Here is a 23,207-nt window from a genome sequence, read left to right on the forward strand (position 1 = left end):
TCATGGTGGCTTGAGTCCTGATCCGGATCCGGGTAGGCATTAGGTCCGGGTTCCGGGTTGGATCCGGATCCGGGTCATGGGAAGGGCCTGAGTCTGGTCTCTCCATTTGATTGTACTGGGAGAGGGGGGTCTCGGTGCATCGATTGAGCCCGGTATTCCATAGATCCAGGTTGGTCCTTACCCGGGTCTCTTATACCCTATCATTCACCTTTCAGTATAAAAGCACAGCTTATGTTTAAGATATTACCGCAAGAAGGAGAGGCAGTTGTGCAACCAGATAGGCTTAAAATACATACTACTGTTAAGATGAATATGAATGTTGCAGAGAGTTTTGTGGATACTTTCTTGTAATCAAAATAACTCACCTTTGTCTTTGTTAAGCTCTGAAAATAAGAACCACAAATGCACGCCCAAAGACAATTTTATTCATAAGGAGCAGTACAATATATATATATATACTAGGATATTTGTCCGCGTTACTTGCCAAATTTTTGCTTTTATGTTTTATATCATATATAAGATTTTTTGTAATTATTTAAATTATATTTTTTACTTTGATCAAAGAAATAAAATTAATTAAAAATAATAATTTGAAATGTTAGTGATTGTATTACCGGATATGTAATTCTTTTATATATTTTGGGACAATATGTTAGAGATTTTTTCGGTATATTTTTTCGGCATCGTCAGTCTCTCTTATTTTATTTTATTTTATATCATATTTTTTTCTAAATTTAATTTTGATACAATTATATTCTTTATAAAAATGTGATATTGTTCGATAGCCATTTATTTTATATTTTCATTATTTATTATAATTTTTACATATTTTTCAAAATTGTCTTTATTGCGTTAAATGTTGAATATTTTTTGTTATTGTTCTATGTATAAGATGTAATTTTTTTTATAATGTTGTTTGGTATATTACATCAAGGTTAGTGAAATAATCGGTATATCATTTTCTTTTTTTGAAGGTAACTGATTAAATTTAATCATAGTTATTATTCAAAAATGTATCTAATGAAATATGTAAAAAAAAACATTTCAATTCCAATTTTGAAGGAATGTAAATCAAAATCATTATCTCCTCCAAAAACAAAGCAAAATCTTTAACTATAATATATTATTCAATCATTTCTAAAAATCAAAGAAAAATGTATGAGCATTATAATTTATAAAATCAGTGCAATATCTCCTCTTATAATTAAGAGCTTAATTTTTTACGAAGATTTCTCTACATCGACGATATCTCGACTTTGAACCAAATTTCTTTTAATTGAAAATTTATTTTGTATGACGATGACCATTATAATGAAATCAAGAAAGATAGTAAAGAATTGATTAAGACTACTTCTTCTAATTTTATTATGTATTAAGTTAGCATTGCACCACATACAATTTAAATTATCATTATTATCGTAAATAAAATAGGTCATACTGTTTGAGATAGTTATAAATGAAGTTTGTTAGGCATATATATTGAAATGCTTATATGTCTAGGAAGATTTAAGAAACAAATTATCCTCGACTTTTTATTAGATCTCAATCAGAATACATTTGTATTGTGTTCATAATTTGAGTTTCAAAAAAGCAACAATAATTTTAAATGTTATATTGATTTTTTTCGGTTATATTAGATTTGCGATCGTTCAAAATGTGTATTGTCTTTAATATTCTTTTTTTAACTATAAATAACCGTAATTGTCATTATAAAAAATATTTATGTTTTTAATGTAAAAAATAAAAATATTTTGGTTTTAACTATATGTATTATATTTTAAGATATGTGTCATTATCATGTTCAAAACCAATAAGCATAATATATTATCTTAAGTTATAATAGATAATTCAACCATTTATAAGAATGAAATGAAGCCCACAAGCGTTGTCTCAGTTTGTTAAACAGGGGATAATTATCTTTTTGGTCACGTTCGAATCTCACGGAAGGAGAATTTATGATTATGTCTCCTGAGTGAGAGCCTGACAGCCTGTCACTTAAACGAGTTTACCCAGTGCGAGTAGCGGATGCGGGTTACGTATGATAATTAAAAAAAAATGAAATGAAAATTAAGTAATCATAAGTATCATAGCATTTTAAAATCAATGATAATGTCTTCTTGTATGTGGGAAGAGCTCAATTTTTTATTTTTTATTGTGAGCACTTCTCGACGCGATATCTTGATTTCCATATAATGTAGCTTTGTATTATTTAAAGATTTAAATATAACAATACTTTTTTTAATAATCATATCTAGGGTGGCCATCCATCAAGGGAATACATAATTTATTTAAATTTTCATCATATACAGTTACAAAATTTAATTATCAAATTAAAAGCGAAGTTGCACAATTTTTTTATTTAAAAAATTATTGAAATTTGATAAAATAATTTAAAGTGGTTAAAATCACATTTGTGCAAAATTATTTCATAGTAAAATAAAATTTAAAATCAATTATTTTTTCAAATTTTAATTATTAAACAGTTTATTATATTTAAATATAATAATTATTCTACATTAGCAACCATTTTGATGAAATTCTATAATAGAATGTTATCTATATAATCTTTTGAAGAAAGGCCATCATATCTGATCTGTATCTATACTGTATATTTGGTTGTCGGTGGTACACAAATAAAACAGAAAAAGAGAATTGAATAAAACAGAAAAAAAATTGTAAATAAGCTTGAATAGTAGATTATTAATAGAGCAATTATTTATTTTTCCTAACGTTTAGATTTAAACTGAACAATTTATATGTGCACAAACACGTCAAAAACTAATTTAAATCCAAACAGGCTCTAAAATTTTAATAAGACCTTTTTCCAAACCAAAAAATCTAATAAAATATCAACTTATACCCTGTATTTTTTAATATATCTAAGTGGAGCTTCTCATCTTTCAGCTATATGTGTTTACTAAAAACATATTTTTAGTTTAATCTAAAAATTTGAAAAACTACATTTACCAATTTACCATAAGGTGGAGGGAGTATTAAATAATCCCTAAAACCATTGTTCTAAAAGCAAAAATCGACATTTATGATATAGTAGCCTTCCGATGACTAATTGGATAATCGAAATATTAATCAGATGTGCTTAATAAAATACAACAATGATTATTTATTAAACTAAGTATATTAATTTAAGAAAAAAGTGCATTGATTAATCTGATTATAAAATTGAATCTGCAAAACATATTAAAACGATTAACCAGGATAATTAATTGATAAAATCTGTGACTTTTAGAACATAACCTAAAAGTAATAAGGGGCTGTGAACTTAGAAAACACAAAAATATATAAATGAATTGATTTATAGAGAAGAAAATGTCAAGGTGTCAACATTTTCCTTCCTTCAATATGTGCTTACTGCTTATAGTACACAAATTCGTCAAAATACTGTTATGGTGCAAAATGTAGCAGCAACATATTAACAAATGCAAATGCATTAGCTTAGCAAAACTAAAAGAGGAAGAAGATAATGCAAATACATTCATTCACCAAGTATCAGCAACCGTTGTGCAACAGCAATAGTCCCCAGGGTGAATCGTCGCCATCACAGCCCCTTATTTATTTACATGAAGCTCCATACCTACAAAATGTAAGTTGCATTTACGGTTCTAATTACCAAAATAACTTTAAAGATTTAACCTATTATGGAATATTCAACTTGAGGTCATTTATATGCATTATCAACAAATATAATCTTGCAATGTTGTACATAATCTATAAATCTTTATTACTGTAAATAAATTAAAGGAAACAGAGATGTAGACCACATGGCTTAGATGTTCTAAACAGATCATTGCGTGAATCCTTAATGGATCGTCTTTACTCTTTATTTTTCTTTATTGGGTAAACCCAAAAAATATTACTGGTATTAAGTTTTTACAGTAATAGATAATCAAAGGCAACTTAATACCTTACTATACTCCTTGCAAATATGTGAAGACAGTTGATCTACAAAGACATTCTAGAAAAAATGTGGAGCTAACTACCAACTTATTACATTTGTTGTAACAAATAATCATGTGAGTTGCAAACTTTACCTCCAAAAACATTACTCCTCAATAGTATGTAAAAGGAGGCAATCCTATCTCCCAAAAACCATATATATGTAAACATACAGGTAATAATCTCCCTCTAAATCAATTACCAAATGCAATAACCAAAGATAAATTAAATTCTGAAAAACATACATGAAGTCTTATGAATACTCATCCATATAAAATGGACAATTTTGTCACCAACACTTCTCAAAGGCAACTGGTCAAACACTTGGTAGAACGTATCTCTGTAAATTTTTAAATAATGAAATATCACAAAACCAGTGAGAATTAGTTGGAATGACCTATACCTTATGAGATAGAGCTAGAGATCTTCTTCCACTTTCTAATCTCCCCTTCTACATCATTCTGAAAGAAAATAACCAAAAATCAAAACAAAATTCTTTAGAATCATCGAACATTTGGACTGCGAAAAGTAAGTTTGGATAATATCAAAAAAAAATTGGAAGAAAAGAGCGACTTTCAAGAAACGACTCATGATAAGAAGAAAAAATGACCTGACCTGATTGTGCATCTCAATAACATAAAAGATCGTCCCTATTCAATCAGATAACAAATTTATTCCTCCTCAAAATTGTTGATACATCTCATCTGAAACAATAAAGCACACGCCATCCATTGGAGCGTTCCATAAATATAAAACAAAACATTCCTCTCACACAACCAGACAGATTATCAATACAAATAACAAAAGTTACTAATATGAAAAGGGAAATACAAACCAGATATAGAGCTCCATCAACTGTTCATTAGATGCATCAATATATGTCGGTATAATAGAAACTAACGTCGCCAAGTGAAGATCAGATGCAGTCCTTCCTGAATGAGCTTTACGGACAGGTTGGGAAGAAGAAAACTATAGCTGCAGAGAATTTGAATTAAAGTTGAATCAAGAAATAGAAGTTAGTAAAACATCAAATCATAAGTTCACGTTTGTGCCTGTGGAGATGTATAAAACACGCATAATATATTAGACAATCCTCCAGCAAGAAGAACAAACAAACCATAAGAAATGCAAAAGTGGAAGTTAGTGAAACTTCATATCAAGTGCCCACGTGGGGGGGCATGTAGCAAATGCTGTAGATATTAAAAACTTATAAACCACACGGATTTCAAGACCAAAAGCAGAGGAGCAAGTAATCTCATTAAAAAAAGAATCAGAATACAACATATCAGGGAGTGTGATTTTACTGTTCATTTAGGACGTAAAAGGGTAGTAAGGTGGAGTCCCCTATAATTGATATTTGCAGTAATAAAGAAGATAATGGAGGGCATCAAAGGTAAAATTGTCATAAGATAGGATTCAGCTTTTATTCAGCTTTTATAATATACATAGATAAAACTTGAAAGCAAAACCTAGACAATCATGGGATAATGGACTGACTGATTCCTATAATTTCTCTACTGATTTATTCTTCATGATCCTAAAATCTTTCTATCAATGCAAACCAAATCTCCAATGCAATAAATAGATTAATATCAAAATACAAGTTTAAGATTACTAATGCCAACAATCACCCCCGTAATCTTAAACTTGTTCCACCATATCTTTTACACGCATCCTTTCGAACTTGACAATGGTGAGTGCTTTAGTCAGGATATCTGTGTGTTGAAGCTCACTGCTCACGTGTTTTAAAATTATTTATCCTCGCTCCACACACTCCCGTATGAAATGATAACGTATATCGATGTGCTTACTCCTTCCGTGGAAGACTGGATTTTTGGCCAAATCAATAGCCGACTTATTGTCAATAAAGATTACCATTGGTCCAATGTCTTCTTCGGTCACTTGATTCAATAGATTTCGCAACCAAATTCCTTGGCATGCAGCTGTTGTGGCTGCCATGAATTCAGCCTCACATGAGGATAAAGCAATGCACCTCTGCTTTTGAGAGACCCACGTAATCAGATTCTTGTTTAAGTAAAATACAAACCCATTTGTGCTCCTTCTGTCCTCGAGGTGACCAGCCAGGTCGCTATCTGAGAATCCAGTTAAAATGTTGTTGCCACTTTTCTGTGTGTATGTCAAACCGAACTGTAATGTTCCCTTTATATAACGAAGGATCCTCTTAACAGCGTTCATGTGCATAGTTGTTGGTCGCTCCATAAATCTGCTCACTATTTCCACAACATACGCAATATCGGACCTTGTGTGTACTAGATATCGTAGTCCTCCTACCAGACTTTTGAACTCAGTTGCATCCACACTCCTTCCTCCTTCGTCCTTGGTCATGATTTCTTTCGGATCCATGGGATATTTTGTTGAGTTTCATTCAACCATTCCCGCTCGCTCGAGTAACTTCTGTGCATATCTGGATTGCTTCAGATCGACATAGCCCCTTCCCTGCTTTACTTCAATTCCTAAATAGTAAGACAACTTCCCAAGATTACTCATCTCAAATTTACTGCTCATTTCCCTTTTGAACTCCTCGATCAATGCTAATGTGGTGCCAGTGATCAACAGATCGTCCACATATACTCCAACGATCAAGGCTTCCTTCCCTATTCGTTTTGTAAAAACTGCATGTTCATATGGACAACGCACAAATCCAAGGTTTTCGAGACACTTGTTAAGTTTAGCCATACCAGGCACGAGGCGCTTGACGAAGACCATATAGTGCCTTGAATAATTTGTAGACTAAATTCTCTTGTCCTTTATTTATAAACCCTTCAGGTTGTGCTACATACACCTCTTCACTAATTTTCCCGTTTAGAAATGTGGTTTTGACATCTAAGTGGTGAACTTCCCATTGGTTTTTTGCCGCCAGGGCCAGTAGTAATCTGACCGTCTCAAGACGTGTGACAGGAGCGAATATTTCTTCATAATCAACTCCTTGTTCCTGCAAATACCCTTTCTCTACGAGTCTAGCCTTGTGTTTACAATGTTTCCATTTTCATCCCTTTTTAGTTTGAAAATCCACTTCACTCCAATAACCTTTTTCCCATGAGGTAACTCAGTCAATGTCCAAGTGTCATTTTTTTCAATCGACTCAATTTCTCTGTCCATGGCCAACTTCCATTCTCGTTCTTTAGCTGCATGTTTATATGACACTGGTTCATCAACCCCTGCAAACAGCAAACCATCTTCAAATTCCATTTCTTCGATTTCATGATATATGTCGCTAAGAGTCCTGAACTTCTTTGGTGTGTGACTGTCATCGTAATTTTCAGAATCATTTTGCCTTGACATAATGGAATGAGTCTGTGGAGTCACCTCCTGATCATTACTCGAAGATTGTATTTGAGGAGAGGCTGGGCTACCTAGGATACCCGGGCTTTCATTTGTTGCTTCATTCGAGTTGTATTCAGCCACTGAATAATGAGGATTAGGAACCACAAAGAAACCAACTTTATTTTCTTCACTTTCGTACGGATTATTCCACGACCACGCTTTACTCTCATCGAAGATGACATAACTGCTAACACATACTCGTTTGCTTTCTGGATCGTACAAGCGGTACGCCTTAGTACCTGGCTCCTTTCCGAGATTCAGCATGCTTTTACTACAATCATCAAGTTTTTTCACCTGATTACCAGGTACCTTTACATGAGCCAAACAACCAAATATACGAATATGTCCAACATGTGGTGTTTTCCCAGTCCATGCTTCATATGGGGTCTGTCCTAACAGTGCCCGAGTTGGAAGTATATTTAAGACATAAACAGAATGTCTAACTGCTTCGCCCCAAAAAATCGATGGCACATCCATTTCCTTTAAATAACTTCTCGCCATTTCCAATACGGTTCGATTTCGCCTCTCTACCACGCCGTTTTGTTGAGGCATGTAAGGGGCTGTGAAGTGCCTAACAATTCCCTCATGTTCACAGTATGAGTTAAAAGCAATCGAGCAAAATTCTTCGCCTCTGTTAGTCCTGAACACCTTTACTCATTTTTTTGGTCCATCTTCAACCTTTGCCCGAAAAATCTTGAACGCACTTAGAGCTTCATCTTTGCTTTTAAGGAAGTAGACCCACATGATTCGACTATAGTCATCTACCAGCAAAAGAAAATACTTGTTTCCATAATGTCTTTCCGGAGATATTGGACCACAAATGTCCCCGTGGACTAACCCCAACACTTTACTTGCACTGTAGTTTGCCTTGTCTGGGAACAGCTTTCGCGTCTGCTTTGCCATTATACACCCATGACAAATGTTCTTTGGCGGAATAAACTTTAGAATACCACGGGCCATTTGATTGTTAGACATCAGGGCCATAGCCTGAAAATTTACATGTCCAAGACGACTGTGCCGAAGCCAAGTTAGATCCTCGATTTTAGACAGTAAACAAGCAGAGGAAGGAGTTTCAATGATCAACTTATATAACCTGTTTTGTGATCTTTTCACTTTCATTAACAGTTTTTCTTGCTTATCAAAAAATCTTAAGTATTCTCCAACAATCACAACTTAATTTGCTTCCTCCGAAAGTGTCCCAAGCTAATAATGTTACTGCAAAGAGTTGGAATAAAATATACATCGAGTAGTACACGCTCCTCTCCGTTCTTGCATTTGAAGTTCACATTTCCTTTGCCTTCAATCTTAACCGTTGATCCGTCACCAAATCTGACTTGTCCAGTGATACTCTCATCCAGTTCTTTAAACTTTGACTTTTGACCCGTCATATGATTACTTGCTCCATTGTCTAAGTACCAAAGGTTTGATTCAAGAGTCTTCTTTTCACCCCCTTCTTTGACAAGTTTGGGTGTAATTTTATGTTCGTTCAACAACATCAAGTTATCTTCTTCTTTCACGTAATTTGCCAATAGTAGTGCTGGTTCTTCATCCTCCATTTCAGCAATATTTGCTTCATGCTTTTGTTCTCTCGCACGTCTGGGTCTCCTGCACTCTGCTGCATAATATCCAAGAAGGATACAGTTATAGCATTTTACCCTGCTCTTATCCCGTCCTCCTCGACCTTTAACACTAGTTTGTCCTTCTGTATTATCTTTGTTTGTACGTTTCAGCCATTCCTCCCTGGTGAGCAAAAGTTTGCCTTCGTTTTTCTCCCTTTTAAACAACTCCTCCTCTGTCAACAATAGCTTACCTCCAACAACTTCCTTTTGGCCATTTAGTCTCTCTTCATGAGCCTGGAGGGATCCAATGGTTTCTTCAACTGACATCGTTTCTAAATTTCCAAATTGTTCGATTATCGAAGCAATTTACAAGAATCTAGAAGGCAAAACACGAAGTATTTTCTTCACAACATAGGATTCCTCTACCTCTTCACCCAAGGCTCGAATGGTTGATACGAGCCCATTCAGTTTCATGTAAAATTCATCCAGTTGTTCGTTGTCATCCATACGCAATGACTCAAACTCCGCTTTCAACGTCTGAACCCTGGCCTTCTTTACCCGGTCAGCTCCTTGACACATGATTTTGATTGCTTCTCACGCTTCTTTGGTTGTTTTTCTCTCAGCAATAAATAAAAGCATGTCTTCTGGTATGCCTTGGTAGATCATGGCCAAGAAAATCTTGTCAATTTTATAAATGTTGCTGCCTTCATGTCACTTGTCTCTACAGCAATCCATACCCCTTGAGCTTACATAAAAACCTTCATTTTTAAAGCCCAAACCGTGTAGTTGCTCCTGGCCAACATTGGATAAGTTAGGTCAATTGATCCTCCCTTGTCCTTTCCCATGTCCATTTGCAGTTTGTGTCGTGGTTACAAAGTACCGAGGCTCTGGTGCCAATTCTTGTAATCAAAATAACTCATCTTTGTCTTTGTTAAGCTTTGAAAATAAGTACCACCAATGCACGTCCAAAGACATAATTTTATTCGTAAGGAGCAGTACAATATATAGATAAAACTTGAAAGCAAAACCTAGACAATCAATATTGGATAATGGACTGACTGATTCCTATAATTTCTCTATTGATTTATTCTTCATGATCCTAAAATCTTTCTATCAATACGAACCAAATCTCCAATGCAAGATTACAATCAATGCAATAAATACAAAATACAAGTTTAAGATTACCAATGCCAACATACTTTGATTACAGATTGCAAACTCCTTCTACCCATACTCTTGTTCTTAGCTTAATATGCGGTTTGGTACAGAGAAAAAAAGGTATTAGATTCGTCTATTCTATTCAAAGTACAGATCTTTCAAAAATATATTTTCAAGTAGTAAATTCATTTACGCAAGCCAATTTAACAAGTTCCTAAATGCTGTACGAATCTTTGTAGTCAAACCAAAGAAAAATTCGGGATGTATTGAACTTGGATTTTAAAGAATTTTTTTTCATTCATAAAATTCAGGTGTATTCAACTGTGATTTTAAAAATGTATCAGAATTTTATGGTATTCAAGTAGGATTTTAAATTATGTTACAAAATCTGGTATTCAATCAGGGCATGCCTTGATACATACCCCAGTTTATGATAAGTTGGGTGCAACATTGAATGCCATACATGTTGAATAAATTTCAGTTAGCTAATCAATGGGTTTCCAGGTACTAGTTGATCTTTCCGTAATTATGCTAGTGCTTGCAATAAGAGGAGTTGTAGCAGCAAAAGCAGAAGATTCCGGTGAGGAGTGCTGGAACACAAGATGCTCCCATCACGGCCCAGATATCCGGTTCCTATTTTGGCTCGAAGACAAGCAGCCTGCACACTGTGGCTATCCTGGTTTTGGAGTTTCTTCTCACAGAGGAAAGACTTTGATGCAGTTCCAATACCTTGCAAACACATCCGTCCAAGGAACCCAGCTCTTCCTTTCGACAAATATGTCAGTTGAATCGATCAACTACTCATCTCAAGAGAGAGTATTTGTTAGTCAACAGCTAACCAACAGTCTTAAACTTGTTTGCCTGTCAACTTCATCCCCATCTTCACCTCCTCACTTTGGTAAATTCCGTCTTTGTATGTACCCAGAGCAAACAGAAGCAGATCACTATATATTCACTAATGCCACATTTGTCAGTTGTTCGTCAGGAATTAAAGATAATTATTTTTTCTATGGATTGGTCCCTTTATTTCTTACATCCATTAGTGGACAATGTTTCCCAGTCTACTGTCTGGAGGATGTAAGACGCCCTAATACTCGACCATCCATAACCTCCTGCACCAAGGTGTTTGATTCTTCTCTTCCATATAAAATTCTTGAGGCATACATTAGGTTTATCATCAATTGGTCAAATCCAAATTGTGGGAAATGTGAAGCCAAGAGAGAGTACTGTAAGCTGAGAAAGAATAGTACTAGCAGTAAGATCGAAACAGGTGATCTCAGTACTGAATGTTTCTCTAAAGGTACGTTCATTATATCTCTGATACACTCTAAACATTGTGATGCATGCTACAACATTTTGCAATCACAGTATTCCTATGTACTTGTAAATAATGAGGAGCTAACCAACATGCTACTCCATTATATTACAGATCGACAACACGAGGAATCAGTTGAGCCTATTGCAAATATTGTTGCAGGTGCTACTCTAATTGTGCTTGTCCTTGTAGTATCACTTTATTATTTAAATAGATCATATAGACACAAAAAAATGTAATCAACTGAAAATTAAAATGTTTCTGGCGGATTACCAAGCGATGAAACCAACAAGATACTCATATGCTGATATCAAAAAAATCACTAGTAACTTTGTTGATAAATTAGGACAAGGAGGTTATTGATCAGTCTATAAAGGTCAAATCAGCAGTGAAATTGTTGTAGCAGTTAAGATCCTAAATAGCGATCCGAAAGGTAATGGGGATGATTTTATCAATAAAGTGGGAACTATAGGGAGAATCTATCATGTAAATGTGGTTCGCTTGGTGGGGTATTGTGCTGATGGCTGCAATCGAGCTCTAGTTTACGAGTTCCAACCTAATCATTCTCTAGAAAAGTTCACATACAGAGGCAAAATTCATCAGAACAATTTCCTTGGCTGGGAGAAGATGCAAGAAATTGCTCTAGGCATAGCTAAAGGAATTGAATATCTTCACTTAGGATGCGCTCAGCAAATCCTTCATTTTGATATCAAACCTCATAATATTATCTTGGACCAGAATTTCAATCCCAAAATATCTGATTTTGGGTTGGCCAAGTTGTGTTCCAAGGACCAGAGCGACTATGGCTAAGGGGACCATTGGCTACATTGCACCGGAAGTATTTTCTAGGAATTTCGGGAATGTGTCATCAAAATCAGATGTTTACAGTTTTGGAATGTTATTGCTTGAAATGGTGGGAGCAAGGAACAATAACACAGGGGAAAACAGCACGGAAACTTACTTTCCTGAATGGATATTTCATTGTTTGGAGGAAGGTGGAGAAGTAGCAATTCAATAGAGAAAGAAGAAGATTCAAACATAGCAAAAAAAACAAACAATCGTTGGATTATGGTGCATAGGATGGCATCCCGTAGACAGACCTTCAATGAAGCATGTTGTACATATGCTAGAAAGCCAAGAATGTCCGACAATGCCACTTATCCTTTCGAAAAATCAAGTGTAAGGTCATTTAGAAATGATCTAGAAGTTAATTTCTGAATCCGAGTGACAAATGTTATGTACCTTTGTATAGTTTGCTAATAAACAACGCCTTGAAGTACAATAATTTGATGCTTATAACTGTACATTAGGTGTTATTAGCCATGTGCTGTTGAATTATCTAATCATAATTTGTGTACATGTTATATAGATTTATAATTAAAATCATTACAGCATGAAGCTCTTAAATTGTTAATAATATGATCTGTTTGTACAACAAGTTTCACCAAAGTGACAAAGTTCAAAGCCTGAATTTTAGTTTAGGAGTAAAAAGTAATACTAGTTACTTGAAATTTAAATTCTTAAGTATATTAAATAAAAATTTAAATGGTAAATATGTTTGGCTTGTGAGAGTATTCACAGATCACAGCACACAAGTAAATACTTGAAGGTTACTACTTTGTTATCAAAATTCTTAGTTGACGGTAGAAGAAGTGATAATTACAAATCTGTTAGACACTAACCTGGATATTAAAATTGGCACAAGGAACACGTACGAATGTCATCACATCAGACAAGGCTGTCTCTCCATTCTCTTTGGCGTGGCGCCACCTTTTGGAACCTACGGAACACTAAACCAATCCAGACTTTGATTGGGAAAAGAAAGACAGTCTCATAAGTGCAACTAGCACTTTACCACTGGCGCACAACTCGATACTATAACAACGGATACTACTCCATTTCAGAGATAGCTTTTCATAATGTAAAACACCAAAAATGCGAGATAATTGGGTTATATTACAAGACTGGGTACTGCGACTGCGAGTATAATTGGGTTATATTACAAGAGTGGTACTAATACTGTGAGAATGTACTCTGTTACAAATATTTTTGGTGATAGGTTAATAATAACTCTTTAAAGCATGACATAAAATTGTATCACAAACGAAAAATTGACCCTTTCTGGAGATAATTGTACACACGCACATCCTACATCCTCGTGCAAACACTTATTTTACGCAACTATCTAATGAACACATAAGGCTCTCTGGATCCGCATGTTCCTGCAACTAGATTTTTTTAACTTTGTGCTGTTGTGCTGAGTAATATTGCAATACTTGACCAATAATTTACAGCCAAAAATATATTGGTAAAAGGTTTTTACTTTCATATGTTTGAATAGTCTAAAATAAATCCAAGAGCTCAGACTAGTAATATTCAGCAGTAACCAGAATAAAGCAAAATTATATAGGGTGTTTGGTCCTTTGGTTGCCTCACTTTTCAAGTTACTTGCATGGGAAAAGAGACAGCACTCAGAACAATAATACTAATTCCGATTTTTCAGCAACGTTATGATATACTTTATATACTTGTGATAATAAACACCAACAAGTTCACGACCACTGACGAAAGTAATGAGAGCTGCCTTGAAACAATTACAATTATCATGAATTTACGATACTGCAGCAAAGATAGAAACAGTTAAAACAAGCCATCACAATTGTGGTGCAAAGAGAAAAATGTAATGTGTGACTACTCATCAGCAATTGGCTCGGTTACCTCCCAACCTCCTCTGCATATTTTCAGGCTGCAGCTTTGAACTTCCCAATCAAGGCAACGACATCCTTGCCAAATCGAGCATATGCCTCCTCTTTCTCTTCCTTATGCCGTGCACGCTCAGTCGCTAGTTGCCGACGAAGGTCTTCGATCTCTTGGTTCTTCGCTTTAATCTTCTCTTTAAAGCGTTCAGCTGCAGAATTTTTTTCTACCTTTGCAGCAGCAAGTTCTGCTTTAAGGGAAGTGACCTCAGATCTCCAAGAAGCAATCAAATCATCTTTCTCCAACTTGCTCTTAAGATCTTTAACCTCTTTCTTAGCACTCTGTACTTTCTTCTGCACATCGTCAAGCTCGGCCTCGAGGTTGCTGAGGCTCTTCTTCGATGTCTCGTTCTCCTCACTCGCTCTTCGGGAGTGAGCAAAGAAGTGTGATTCAAGGCAAGTAGACTTCATCAAACTTTGAGAATGCGGACTTTGAGCCTCTTCAGGAGGGGTATATTCCAATTTGATATTTTTAAGCTTAGAGCTTTTGCCTATCCTACCATCAGAAGTACCAGAACCTCCCCAATGATCAGTCAACGCTGTCGAAAAATAAACGATAAAAAAATGTTAAACAGAGAGCATAGCAACAACAGATCCAGTTAGAAGGAAAAATCCTCAACAAGGAAGAGGGGCATTTCAAGTCGCAACAACATATTTGACAATGATGGACTGACATATTCGGTATTCTGGTAAACACAAAAGAACAAAAATGGAACAGTTTAAATCATGCTGAAGTAAAAAATTAAGGATGCATCTTCTTTCTTCTATACATTTTTCATGTGGAAAAGACTCTATCCAATTAAAAGTATCTATACTGTAGTCTGTTTTTGTAATGAAAGATCCCGCATGTCATAATGCAATAATGAATAAAAAAACCATGACAACGTTTTTTAAGTAATTAGGAGCAGATCGGGGTATTTCTAGCCTCTGATTACCTACTTACATTCCCTTCATCTATACGTGTTCTCATTAGAAATTTTCATCAAATACACGATGAAAAGATAAGAATGGTGCTACAATTTTACAGGCACAACCAGGTCCAATTAAACCCATCAAAGAGATTATACAATTCTTAATGCTTGCTTAAACCATTTAATTTTGAATATAACAAACATGCAAGATACCTTTAAGAAAGTGAAGCATTTATCTAATAATATACAATACATATGGATTGCTAATTGTGGAAGTACTCATTATAGTCCTACATATATGTTCAACCGGGCAGCATTGTTATTGTATTGTATAGAACAGTAGTGTTTTCCATTTAAGGTATCCTACAAATTGCGGATGAATTAAGAGACCTGGCAAAACTGATGGCCACTATTCGAAGATCTTATTAGAGTTAAATTTTAGGTTATAAAAGTTATAAATTTTGTTCCAGTTCCTTTTACTGTTTACAAACAAACCTTCCAATATTATTCATTTCAAAAAAAATAATCATATTATGACATTTATATTAATAAATATATATCTTATGGTACAAGATATGTGAGGATAGTCAGACCACTAGGATAACATTATTGAACACATTATTATGATAAAAATTAAAACTTCCTGCAAGTTATTCTGCGCCTCCTCTTACAAATTATACAAAGAACAACCATAATTATTTATTTGGGGACAGCGAACTTCACAGCCAACTGCACTTACAGATAAATCATGGAATGAGTGATAACTGATAGGTAATCTAATAAATTGTATATAAAAATAAATTTAAAAAATATCGAGGATATCCATGCTAGCTTTAGGAAGAGTAGGTGAGATCAGGGCAGAACCACAGGCGGATGGGTGGTCATCCGCCCACCCAACTCCTCATGGGTGTGTCCTGAGAAATTTGCTTTCTTTGCAACTTTTTGACCAGCCAACTTTCCACTAAATATTATATACTCTTATTCATTTCTACTAATACAATTTATTTTGATCTTCAAAAGTTTAGTGTGAATTGGTTGTGGAAGTATATACAGATGCTATACATATGTTATCACGGTTTCACTTACAGAGTTCAGAGAAAAATGTAGGATAAGCTTTACGTTATGTCAATTTTCAAATAACTATAAGCAGACCACTGGAAAAAGGTGAATTGATCAATATTAATGCAAACAATTTAGCAAAAGAAAAAAAAATAATGCAAACAAACATATATTAAAATATTATTTTAATTTTTTTTAATTGCCCTAAGTTCGTCCATCCAAACATCATTTTCTAGTTTCGCCACTAGGTGAGATGAATGCAAACCTCTCCTTAATTCCTCAATATATCATAGGAGTAGAGACACTCTTAGGGTTTCTACATACAACATACATCGATTATTTTAAATATATTCCAAAAAAACTCTGAGTATGTGGTTGCAGATACACCAATAAAACATACCTGTTGCATTTGAAGGCTGTCCAAATTCACCAGGAGAAACTCTGCCAAGCTGATCATCGTCCGACTCTGTATCCGATTCTGATTCATCATTACTCGAATAAGTGATCATCCTCCTCTTTTTCTTCGAAACTGTTGAAGACTTCTTTCTTGAACCTTCCTTCTTATTCTTCATTCTTCTGTGGTAAAACCACATCCGTACTTGGCTCTCTGACAACCCTATTTTCTCCGCAAGTTCATCCATTTCAGCCAAACTCGGGTACATCGCAGCTGTCCAAACCACCAATCATAATGGACCAATTAAAAAATACAACAACATAACAGAAATCCTAAACATGAATCAAATCTACATATACACTCAAAATTATAAATCGTAAAACCGCCAAAATAAATAAATAATTAAATATACAATATATATGACATGCAAATACCAGTGAAGGCTGCCTCCAAAGCATCCACTTGAGAAGGGGTTTTCCAGTGACGTTCGCGTTTGGGCTTGTCGAAACCCTCAGCTTCATTCTTATTAATAACCATCACTGTTTCTGAATCAGTATCCATTGATGAATCCATCAATCCAACCCTTGATCTATAAGATGATGCTATATAACAATTAATTAAGATGTTATTTTTTATACAGGGGTTTGGTTAAATCTTGTAAACAGCCAGTCAGCCACAGGGTTTGCTAATTTATTTTTAGCTCAAGATTGTTACCATATCCAGATGTCACACTACCGTAAAACAGGACAAAACTGACCGACATAAATGGACGGTTTTAAGCAAAAACGGTCGATTAAAGCCTTAAAACCGACTAAATATAGTGGTCGGTTATTATATATGGTCGGGTTTAACCATCATAACGTTATGTGTTTTTTCTCTGACCAGTAGGAGTGAGCATTTCCCGATTCGGAACCGAGAACCGAACCGAACCGATCAAAAATTGCGGTTTCTGTTTGGTTCTTAACTAATTCGGATCCGATTCGGTTCTTTTTTTCTAGAAATTTCGGTTCTTAGTTCGGTTCGGTTCTTAACATACTAAAACCGTAAGAACTGAACTGAATCGTATAAAAATGAATAAATACAAAAATATTTATAAATATACGTATATATATATTACGTAATATGTTTTCTTATTTATAATACTTTAATGAATTTTAAGAAAAATATGATTTTTATTGTATTACTCGTTTTTTTTAAATATTTATGGAGTTTTCAATAATTTTATAAATATTTTTCTTCTTAAATATTACAAAGTAATCGAATTCAAAATGATCCACCATTAACAAAAAATTTCTTTTACTAAGTTATCCTTAATAAATAATCAAAACTAGTCAAAATTTAAAAAGTAAGAATATAAAATAATATGAAAAATAAATAAATATGAAATAAAAAATAAATCCGGTTCTTTCGGTTAAGAACCGAACCGAACCGAAATTTACGGTTCGGTTCCGATTCGGTTCTTTCATATAAACGGGTCCGGTTCGGTTCTTAAAATATTCTTATTTCAGTTCTCGGTTCTTTCGATTCCGGTCCGGTTCGGTCCGGTTCTGACCCGTTGTTTACCCCCACTGACCAATATATGGGGTCAATTTTGCATGATATTGTTCTGTTTTTACTATTGCTCATTTTATTATCATGAATAAATAAATTAATTAATTTTGATGATTTTTGCGATACTTTTAAATTATTTTGTTAATGAAATAACAAAAAAAATGACTAGTCTATGATCTATTATATTTATTATATATATGAACATGGGTTTTGAGCCTATTTAGTAAATTATTTATATGCCCTTTAATCATATCATATTATATTTATTACATATGGACTATTTAGTAAATTACTTATATGCCCTTTAATCATATCATATTAATGTCAAAAAATGCATTGAATTAGAGTTGAACCCATGACCTCGTGAACTAAATAACTAAATGTCACATCTACAATTATTGTGTACCAATACAATATTTGATACGTTTCTCAAAATCATTAACTATTTTTCTAAATAACTCACCTATTATATTAACTTTAAAATAATCTCATTTCGGTAATTTAATATATATATACACATTATATAAATAATATGAATATGTAATGATTAAAATTCAAATTATATGAAGAATAATTTACACAAATATCATATTTTTTTAATTATTATCCATATTTTGTTTTACATAAATTATATATACATTAGATCGAATATTTTAATTGGCATTCGTTAAACATATTACTAGGTTAGAAAAGAATTCTTAAAATAAAATTATAAGTAATTTATATATCATTTTTCTAATTTAGATTCATTATCAAAGTTGATAATCAAAAGCAAATACAAAAAACTTTCATATCCTAAAATTCAAACAAAATAATCTGATTAGATGGAATACCATGAATTTTAAGTGTAGATCGTCTTATATACCATCACATATATCGTCATTGTATTCACCATCCCAGTTATGAATATGATCACCACGCTTTAAAAGCGATCTAATATGAGAAGTTTAGTGAAATATTATCAGATATGAATGAGATATGGTATGCGTAAGTAATGATATGCAACTTTGAAGTTATTAAAGTTGAAATAGAGGCAGTCAAAAGAAATATAATATACATATATGAAGATGAGCGAATTTAAAATATAATAAGGTGGTAGTACCTAGACCAAGAGTGACCGAAATGAGGAGGTATGGGACCTTTGAAATAAGTTGGAGTAAATATAAGGTCGAAAGATTGATAAAAGTGATTATAGATCTATTGAAAATATCGTAATTAAGATTTAAATTAGTTAAAAATGTGAGACTTATGAAAATTATTCTCCTTGTACTTTCAACATGTTTAATACATAACAAAACTTCTTTTAACCAACTAAAAAGTTGTATGGGATTGTCATGAAAAGATTGCATTATGAAATTTATAATCTCGAATTTTGCACTCAACTAGGCATAAAATTATTATTTTACAAATCTAACTTAAATACAAAAATACAATGTTTCAAAAATATTATAATGATCTAATAATTTTTTCATATATTGTAGGGGTGTGACTGAAATTACAAAATAAAATTTATGACTAATTTCATGTAAACTTAGTTGATGAGATGTACACTTAATCAACAATACTCGTACAATAATATTTAAAATACGTTTTATTACCCTGTAATGATAATATCGACAACTTCTTAAAATATATATACATGGGTGATTATAAGAATTTACAATCTTTTATATATAAAAATAAAATACTAATCGATAGTTATTTTAGATTTGCCAATATATGTTACTGACTGAATAATCCACCTTTTAAGGTCGATAAATGCCGATTAACCGCTACCAATGACTGAATTAAGACTTGTGAAGTGGATTTTTACGAAAAATGGATCGACTTTATCACCGCATTTGAAGAAATAAAAAATGAAATTTAATGTGACCCGTACTTTACCCGGGTTATCATGCTAGTTTACCTTAATTTTAGAAGTAACAAAATCAATTTTTACCTAATAAAATCACACAACTATGTTTTGCCTTCTAATTCAAAGAAAAATGTCCATAATAACAACTTCCAATTTAAATAAATTATTTGGTATTTCGTATTTATATATTCTCCGTCTAAGAATAAACGTTCTTTTAATTTATTTCATGTATTTTCTGTCATATAAAAGTCATAGCTCTACATATTATTTTTAAACTTTCTTTTTCGAATTAAAATATAATATTTTTACTTTTATTCAGGAAAAAAAAATTGAAATATAATTTATAAACGGTTGTGATATTTTATCAGCACCCTTTTTAAACTATCATTTTTATTAACCTTAAACTACATGCAAAAGATTAAAGGGGCGTTTATTGGGGGCCGGGGGTAGTATTGTAAGAGTATCTCCAATGTTTATTGGCTATAATGATTGACTTAATAATTGAAATACTGATTATCTAAAAATTTTATTGAACCTGTAGGAGATTGTACTTCGACGGAGTTGGCAATAATGGTTATCTATATTTTAAAAATAGTATGTTAATATTATTTTTGTTTGTTATAAATAAAATGCTTTATTTTTACATGTTAACCAAATGATTTGATATATTGCTACAGGTCTTCAGAGGTTCAACAAATATGACCAATTTCACCGGATTATCTAAAATTTTAGCTAATATTTTGTATCATTGGAGAGCATATTATTTTTAGATAATATCTGTAATTATAATTATGGTATGTTAAATAAATTTTTTAGTTAAGGGGTTGGATAATTGGAGATGCTCGAAGCTTTTTTTAAAAAAATTAATTTTAGTGTAGAGTCAATGAGTAAAAATTTCAACAAATTATTTGATTATAACTATTTGTTCCTAATATCTTCTCAAAAATAAATTTTGTTGCCGTCTAACAGAAAATACATAAAATTCATTATTGATTTTTTTCCCACCCTCTTCTCTCCGTAGTCAGTTAATATATTAAATTTTTTAACTAAACCTAATAATTGTTATAAAGGTTAAGATTATATTAATATGATCACTAAAACTTTAAAATAATAATTTTATCGTTATCATATAATTTATGTAATGGAATACAAGTACTATAAAAAAACATAGTCGAAATGGACTAAATAAGCAGCGATTTTGATACGAGAGCAGTCAAACTCACTAAATTCGACTAGAATTGTTGGTTAAGTTAAATATAGTATAGTCAAAATCTAGAAAAATGGTGTTAAATTGTCGTTGATGGTCAAATTCATATGTGACAAAGTGGTTGTGTCTTGCAAATGTGATAGACCTAATATGATCAGGTGTCACTGACAAGTGACGGGTAGTCATTTAATATCTCTATTCAACATTATCATTGGGGTCCTCGTAAACTGACATTCAAAATTGATTCGCTAAATTAAACCCATCCGTAATAGAGATTATAACCACTGGTTATTTGAATGTTTTAAACCCGGGTAATCCTATATCAACTGGTTCTTTGATGAATGCGGTCAAATTTATGAGATAATTGATTTTGCTTTGATAGTGGTCAATTTTTTAGGTCCGTAAATGAATGATATCAATTGATTTTAGTGTAACAATATATTTGTAAAGTTGATTTAGACTTATCGTATTTAAAAATTTAATTCACGTTTTATTTGTATTTTACATACAAACTGAAATAATTTAATATAATGTAATTAAACTATATAACATCAATTACTGCTAAAAAATATTAAAAAAATATTTTAATTCAATCAATAAAAATAAAAAATTAAATTGATAAAATATAATATCCTCTTAAACCAATTACATTATCATGGTATTCAAAACGACTTACTTAAATGTTCACAAAAAACAACTACTAATTACTTAAACAAGTGCTTAATCAAAATGTTGATAGACAACTGTTAACTAAATTTACAATTACTCATTCGCTTTGCCGTCATCGTCCTTGTCATGATCATAGTTCTCTTTATCCTCTTTCTCTCTATTCCAAACACCATTTTTATCACTCCAAATCACGTAAAGAATAAATTTGTAATAATATATATTAATAACTTAGATTGCAACAAAACTACTACATCGACATTTATAATTAACCTCCTAGATCCAAATCTAAAGATAATATTTATTGTGGTTGAAGTCTTGTCATCTAACATGGTTTGTTGAATCATAAGTCTTTTATTCGTCTGTTTGTCTTGTGTCAATCACAGTCATTCTCATGAATTCAGTAAATAATCTGGTGCATGGTATAAATGCTATTGCATTGGAGGATGAAAAGGAAGGAGGAATCGAAATAGGAAATGTCGAGGAGCTTGAGGAAGGCTTGTAAACACAAAATTTTGATCCAAAACTATGTGTGGTGGGCAAGTTTATTTCAGAAAGGAGAGTAGATTTTCTTGCGATGCAGCACACCATGACAGCTCTATGGAAGCCAGGCAAAGGAGTATACATGAAAGAGTTGGATACAAATCTATATTTATTTCAGTTTTATCATGAGTTAGATGTAAAACGTGTGATGGGGGGATGTTCATCGTATTTCAATAGACCATCACTTTTTATGACCCGTCTTAAGGAAGGAGATAATCCAAGGTACGTGGAGTTGAATTTTATGGACCTATGGGTACATGTGCATGATTTAAAGGTAGGTTTCATGACTTCCAAGATTTTTACAGGGTATTGGAAACTATATTGGCCACTTTATTGATACTTGTCCGAATAACTTTGTTGGCATATGGTGGGAATACATGCGAATCCGAGTCTCTGTTAATCTAAGCAATCCGCTTAAAAGCAGAATGAAGTTCAAGATGACTGGTGATAATTGGTTCTGGGTGAATTTCAAGTATGAGAATGTGCCTACATTCTGTTTTATTTGTGGCATTATTGGTCATTCAGAGAAGTTTTGTAGCAAGTTATTTGATGATAATGAAGCTGATATTACCAAACCATACGGTCCATGGATGCGAGCCCCTCTCAGAAATCAAGTCAAGCTGATAAGGGCGAAATGGTTACGTACTAGAATAGAAAGCGGTGGTTGCAACAAGGAAACGGAGAAACACAACAGCCATAGAGAGAAAAAAGATGTCAATCTAGATCCAAAAATCACTCCTGAAAATGTGAAAGCTATTAGAAAGGGAGGAAATGTAGGGATAAACATCTCTCATAATGTTGTGTCCGAAACGAAGAAGGTGATAATTTCAGATTAACAGGGGTCTACGGTGAACCTGGCCGTAATAAACGTGAGGAAACCTGGAATCTTCTACGCAGATTGTCTAATGTTAACACCCTTTCATGATGTTGAATA

General features: G+C 33.0%; 3 protein-coding genes and 1 long non-coding RNA gene across 6 annotated transcripts; 1 reads left to right on the forward strand and 3 right to left on the reverse strand.

The window, feature by feature from the left end:
- Positions 1-3,296: 3,296 nt before the first annotated feature.
- Positions 3,297-5,227, reverse strand: LOC141663590 (uncharacterized). Of its 3 annotated transcripts, none has more exons than XR_012551568.1 (5): positions 5,072-5,227; positions 4,790-4,929; positions 4,570-4,658; positions 4,358-4,415; positions 3,297-3,592 (listed from the first exon to the last, which is right to left on the reverse strand). It is a non-coding gene; the product is annotated as an uncharacterized LOC141663590 (long non-coding RNA). The 3 variants fall into 3 exon arrangements; XR_012551569.1 differs by having other exon boundaries at positions 5,007-5,184; XR_012551567.1 differs by having other exon boundaries at positions 4,790-5,179.
- Positions 5,228-5,709: 482 nt separating this feature from the next.
- On the reverse strand, positions 5,710-6,318 carry LOC141664974 (secreted RxLR effector protein 161-like). The gene has a single exon (XM_074470931.1). It carries the CDS (start codon positions 6,316-6,318, stop codon positions 5,710-5,712), a length of 609 nt encoding a protein of 202 aa, XP_074327032.1.
- A 4,025-nt stretch (positions 6,319-10,343) lies between these two features.
- LOC141668162 (uncharacterized) lies at positions 10,344-12,613 on the forward strand. Its single transcript, XM_074474878.1, has 2 exons — positions 10,344-11,316; positions 11,446-12,613. The coding sequence occupies exons 1-2, from the start codon at positions 10,509-10,511 to the stop codon at positions 11,568-11,570; spliced, it is 933 nt and encodes a 310-aa protein (XP_074330979.1). The 5' UTR covers positions 10,344-10,508; the 3' UTR covers positions 11,571-12,613.
- A 1,198-nt stretch (positions 12,614-13,811) lies between these two features.
- Positions 13,812-17,129, reverse strand: LOC141664054 (uncharacterized). The gene is made up of 3 exons (XM_074469914.1): positions 16,886-17,129; positions 16,458-16,724; positions 13,812-14,626 (listed from the first exon to the last, which is right to left on the reverse strand). Exons 1-3 carry the CDS (start codon positions 17,022-17,024, stop codon positions 14,073-14,075), a joined length of 960 nt encoding a protein of 319 aa, XP_074326015.1. The 5' UTR covers positions 17,025-17,129; the 3' UTR covers positions 13,812-14,072.
- Between the last annotated feature and the right edge of the window lie 6,078 nt (positions 17,130-23,207).

This window comes from Apium graveolens, chromosome 6, assembly GCF_009905375.1.
Source record: "Apium graveolens cultivar Ventura chromosome 6, ASM990537v1, whole genome shotgun sequence".
NCBI classification, from domain to species: domain Eukaryota; kingdom Viridiplantae; phylum Streptophyta; class Magnoliopsida; order Apiales; family Apiaceae; genus Apium; species Apium graveolens.

Coding starts and splice junctions, on each gene's coding strand:
- LOC141664974 (XM_074470931.1), bottom strand. CDS start 6,318: ATGGATCCGAAAGAAATCATGACCAAGGACGAAGGAGGAAGGAGTGTG.
- LOC141664054 (XM_074469914.1), bottom strand. CDS start 17,024: ATGGATTCATCAATGGATACTGATTCAGAAACAGTGATGGTTATTAAT. Junction 16,725..16,885: donor TTTGGAGGCAGCCTTCACTG/GTATTTGCATGT, acceptor TGGTTTGGACAG/CTGCGATGTACCCGAGTTTG. Junction 14,627..16,457: donor ACAGCCTTCAAATGCAACAG/GTATGTTTTATT, acceptor ATTTTTCGACAG/CGTTGACTGATCATTGGGGA.
- LOC141668162 (XM_074474878.1), top strand. CDS start 10,509: ATGGGTTTCCAGGTACTAGTTGATCTTTCCGTAATTATGCTAGTGCTT. Junction 11,317..11,445: donor TACTGAATGTTTCTCTAAAG/GTACGTTCATTA, acceptor ATTATATTACAG/ATCGACAACACGAGGAATCA.